Raw genomic sequence first — 4,896 nt, 5'->3', positions numbered from 1 at the left:
AATAAAAATTGTCATGTTATAAAATTTGTATATTAAATAAACATTTTATGTTTAATATTTACATGTATGCAAATTGAGTGCACATGATACATTTACAAAATATGGTCGAGTGTGTTTTTATCATATTTCTTCAAACATAGCTCAATTTGGAATTGTAATGCACAAAATTGTTACAAAGCCTAATCTTTCTTTTTTATGCCGGATATCTCTCGAGACTACTGTAGTCTTACAGAAGGCAATAGTTTTTGTACAGCTTCCAAAAGTAATTTTTCGAGTACAAAATACATCGTATATATGCCGAACAGTTTATATACAACGATCTATCTTTTTTTGTGTAATGGACATAATTTGTACTCAGTTTCTTGATCATATTAGCCGAAGAGCGATGTTTTAGAAAATTCTTTTAAGTAAATATACATCTTAAACTAGGAGAGTCACAAAAATTCAATACTATATACAACAGTAAAAATCAATCAGTGTAAGACTAACTATATGAAAATTATATGAATTGCCACTATAATGCATTAAATTTAAAAAAGTATATCAGAACTACTTGTTTTTTGAAACATTAATGTAGCTGCTTTATGTAATGGCAAAGTAGTACGAAACTTAGAGTAGTCTTATAAAGATCGATCTTTAAAGAATACAACTTAAAGTATTATGTCTTGATCGTTCTTAAATTGTTTAAGAAAAAAAATCCTTTATAAAATGAAGAAAAAAATAATTTTTCTGTTTCAGAGAACATCATTTTGAGAATTTTAACTGCATATTTCGATCAAATACTTGCATCAACCCTGTAGCCCAAAGCAGGCTGCATATTTGAAATTCTGCGAGTAAAAGTCTTAAGCAATAAAACATTTACGAACTATTGGATGTGGGATTGGAATTTGATAATGATTCCACACGCATAGAATCAATTCTTGCTACAATTTTCAATGCAGGGCCCAATTTAATGCTCATAGCCGACATAAGGTGATCTTCCTTCAGCAACATGAGCGCTTGACCGTCTATTTCTTGAATAGCAAAATCTTCTGCGTAATCGGCACAGCCTGGTAAGCCGCGTATAAAATCACATACTTCGCCAACCTGCGAAATAATTCAAATTTAGTTAACTGATGTATGTATAATAGTTACTTTCCTTTAAAGTATACAATTTCATATGTTGCACTCTTACCGTCCACTTAACAGGATTAATTTTCGGTAATGTTTCATCAACAGAAGAAGTGGTAGTAGTTGTTGACAACGACTTTTCTTCCCCGTTCTTCTTTATATCTCCGTCATTCTTTGAGTCAGTTTCCATTTCAGACCATTGCTTCTCAGTACCGTCGCGATCCCGAACTTCGCGCTTTTTACTATTAATTCATAATTTATTATAAATCACAGTTCTGTAATTAAATCTGCAGAATAAGTTGCAAAATAATTTATATGCTAACCTTTTCGCACAATTTGAAGAGCAAAATCGCTTCTCCTTTTTGAATTTAGCATTTTGTTCATCCATTAGGGTACCACATGCTTCACATTTCCCAACTTGATTATTTGTGTCTTCGTCGTTTGGATAATTGGGCGCATGTTTCTTTCCTAAAATGGATATCATATATTTTACGTTCGTATAATTTAAATTAAATACTATCTATAAGTAGTAAAATTATTATATCTTACTTGGAGGCTCTTCGTGATCCTCTTTTTCGGATGCTGAATTACTATTCCGACTTAGAATACTACCAGTTTCTTGATTTACTGTATTATTCAATGAAGTTCGATTAACAGCAAATGGTTCGGACGCTGAAATGTTAATATCAATTAAATGTAAAAACATATACATTCATGTAAGTGAAAATTAATAAACTTTTTACCTTCTTGTATGACGAAACCTTCAATCACATGGGTAAGAACTTGTGGTTTCACCATAGCTTTTGGAGGCACGTGTTTACTATTCGAAGTAACTGGTGTGGAAACAGAAGTTGCTATCGATTCTTCACTGTTAACACCGTTTGTAATAGAATTGATCGTATTCGCCAATCCTGCCAAAGGATTATTACACGATTTCTCATCACCTTTTACCGTCGTATTTTCTCCGTCCTTCATAGATACTTTAGATTGGTCCCCATCTGTGATAACGAAATAATATTTGTACGAATATGAAGAATATGAAATTATACTTAAAACAGGATAAAACAGATTATAAACAAACCTGTTGTTTCTGTTTGAGGTACTGTAATTTCTTCTACCGTAATTGTCATTGTATCGTCCTTCTTCAATGAAGATTTGGAACTATCTTCGTTCGTGGCTGGAGTGTTTGCAATAGTTGACAATACTAAGGAACATTCAGCTGGGTGATTACGATCGGGCGACGTAATCATTATTGTAGAATTAGTATTGTCATGTGTTTGCTGATCCGACGCTTGATTTGCCATAGTTTGAACTTGTGGTGTCCCGCTGACTATTTGGCCGCCAATGATGGCTGAATTAATTGCCTAAAAATATACATGATACGACGTAAGGATTTAAAAGATTCTCACTAAAAGAGGTAGTTCTTCCCAATACCTGTATTGGTAGTTGTTGTACAGCAGACATCGTGGATTGTGGCATTTGATTCATTTGAGACGTGGCAACTCCAACTCCAACTCCACCCACAGAAACAACAGGCATAATCGGACGTTCTCCACCTAGAACTACACCCGGTTGTTGCTGTTGTTGTAGAGCTATATTTGCTATAAATATGTAACAATTGAATAAAGAAGAATCTGTTCATTCTGTTGGATAGCGCACGGAATATTCGTCTTACACATTATTGGTTTGGGCTGAATTTGCTGTTGCGATTGTTGCACTTGCGCCTGTTGATATTGTTGTTGTTGCTGTTTTTGTTGAATATAAACTGGTTGATGTTGGATTGTTTGCTGTGACTGTTGCTGTGATTGTTGTGGCGATTGCACTGGTTTGCCGCGGCCTTTACCGCCGACACCGCCTACTTTTCCACTCTAAGTTATGAAATTATATGAAAAATATCTTCATTATAGAAAAAAAGACAAGCTTGAAAATAATGCGAAAAATGCAGAAAAATACTAATTATAGTAACCTGTGCATGTACCGTCGTCGGTACTCCGTGAACAGTTTGGGTTGACACGGAACTAGCGGCTCGTATGTTAGCGGCTTGTACCGCTTGTAGTGAGGACGGCAAAATATTTAAAGGTCGTTGTCCACTTATGTTCTGCTTACCCTGTTGTTGCTGTTGTTGTATATCCATTACCTTTGGCTTTCCGCCAGCCGCGGCAATCTGTTGTACACCCTGAATTTGTTGCTGCGCGGCGAGCGCTATGGAAACACAACAGTAAATTAAACTTGGGAATATTATCTAATATAACTGTGTATCTAATGAACAAACCGTTATGAGCTTGAATTGGTTGTGGACTTTGTATGTACATATCAGGTTGAGTAGGACCCCTGATGAATATCTGATTAGCAAGGAGTGTTTGTGGCTGTAACCCGGTCCAAGCAACTTGTGGCGTAAACTGCCAAGGTGCAAACTGCATACCACGACCGCCGGATGCATTCGCTGCTGTGCACGTAGTATACTACACATTTAAAACATAATATATATCAAATATGAACTGAATTTAACAGAATCATGAAGTAGATATTGGATTAAAGATAATGATACCTTTTGTACTGCATCTTGTTTGTTTGCAGATTGTTGCTGCTGCTGCTGCTGCATAGACGGAGGTTGCGGAGAACCTAGCACACCCAGTTGACCAAAAACTAGGGTTTGTCCTCCACCGGGCGTGGCAGAAGTTGGTACCGGTAAGTAACTTGCAGGAAAACCTTGCACTTTAGTTCCACCAGCACCTGGATGACCACCACCCTGGCCTGCTGTTGACGCTGTTGTCAACATATGTGGTGCTAACTGGGCAGCGGATTGAAACGGCTTTCCAGCAGTTATGACCTGTAAAGGTATCCTACTTAGAACGTGTTTCACACATTTTGATAGTAGGAAATGTCATGAGTATAGTTAAATACTTGTATAGAGGAAGGATTGATGCCAGCAGGATGAAGAGCCAAATTTCCTGGCATTAGTAATGGAGTTCCTTGAGTATTATAAAGTTGCTGTAGATGATATGCTTGATTTTGCATAGGTTGCTGAATAACTTGCACTGCCTGTGGATGTGCAGCCATAGTAGTTATAGCTGTTCCTCCTTGTTGACCAGACAATGTCATAGAGACACCGCCCACTCCTTGCTGTTGATGCTGCATCGACACTGCTACAGCACCCTGAAACAATTTATTTTCAGTCATTATAGTCAATAACTATTACTACAACTGTCCTCTTAACAGCTGTTTACCTGTTGTTGAGGCATAATTGCTGCTACCTGTGGTTGTACTTGGACTTGCGTAGGAACCACATTATGCTGTCCACTGGCAGCTTGCTGTTGCTGTTGTTGTTGTTGCTGCTGCTGCTGCACTTGTTGCTGAACTTGCTGCTGCACTTGCATCTGTTGCTGCGATTGCACTTGCTGTTGAAGCTGCTGTTGTGGTTGTACTTGCTGGGCTTGTACTGATTGCTGTGCTTGCTGTTGAACTTGCTGCTGTTGCGGCTGCTGAGGTTGCTGCTGTTGCTGTTGAACATTTTGCTGCTGCTGAATATCATGGGTTGCAATCATCATTTGTTGTGGCTGAGACGATTGTTGTTGCTGTGCCTGCTGTTGTGTTTGTGGTTGTTGCTGCTGCTGTGATTGAGACTGTTGCTGTTGTGTTTGTTGTGGCTGATTTTGAGAAATTCCAATCGGTTTTGCATCTGTCATGTTTTCTTATACCTTTTCTTTTATTCTAAGTTAATCTTCCTTTATACAAAGAAGTACTATTGCTACTATTATACTTCTAGTGAGCCAATATCTTTTTTCC

The 4,896-nt window shown here is 37.5% G+C and overlaps 1 protein-coding gene across 2 annotated transcripts; it reads right to left on the bottom strand.

The window, feature by feature from the left end:
* Positions 1–11: 11 nt before the first annotated feature.
* LOC108629844 (polyhomeotic-proximal chromatin protein) lies at positions 12–4,890 on the bottom strand. 2 transcript variants are annotated; one of them, XM_018032752.2, is made up of 13 exons: positions 4,338–4,890; positions 4,015–4,266; positions 3,659–3,940; positions 3,383–3,572; positions 3,077–3,312; positions 2,786–2,978; positions 2,545–2,711; positions 2,192–2,474; positions 1,854–2,108; positions 1,660–1,737; positions 1,434–1,578; positions 1,175–1,352; positions 12–1,086 (listed from the first exon to the last, which is right to left on the bottom strand). In XM_018032752.2, exons 1-13 carry the CDS (start codon positions 4,794–4,796, stop codon positions 859–861), a joined length of 2,946 nt encoding a protein of 981 aa, XP_017888241.1. In that variant the 5' UTR covers positions 4,797–4,890; the 3' UTR covers positions 12–858. The 2 variants fall into 2 exon arrangements, with proteins under 2 accessions (XP_017888241.1, XP_017888240.1); XM_018032751.2 differs by having other exon boundaries at positions 1,660–1,782; positions 4,338–4,796.
* Positions 4,891–4,896: the final 6 nt, after the last annotated feature.

Source organism: Ceratina calcarata, unplaced genomic scaffold (assembly GCF_001652005.2).
Source record: "Ceratina calcarata isolate Rehan_Ccalc_2016 unplaced genomic scaffold, ASM165200v1 scaffold588.2, whole genome shotgun sequence".
NCBI classification, from domain to species: Eukaryota; Metazoa; Arthropoda; class Insecta; order Hymenoptera; family Apidae; genus Ceratina; species Ceratina calcarata.
Note: the sequence above shows the minus strand (reverse complement) of the source record. Positions and strands in the feature narration are given on the sequence as shown.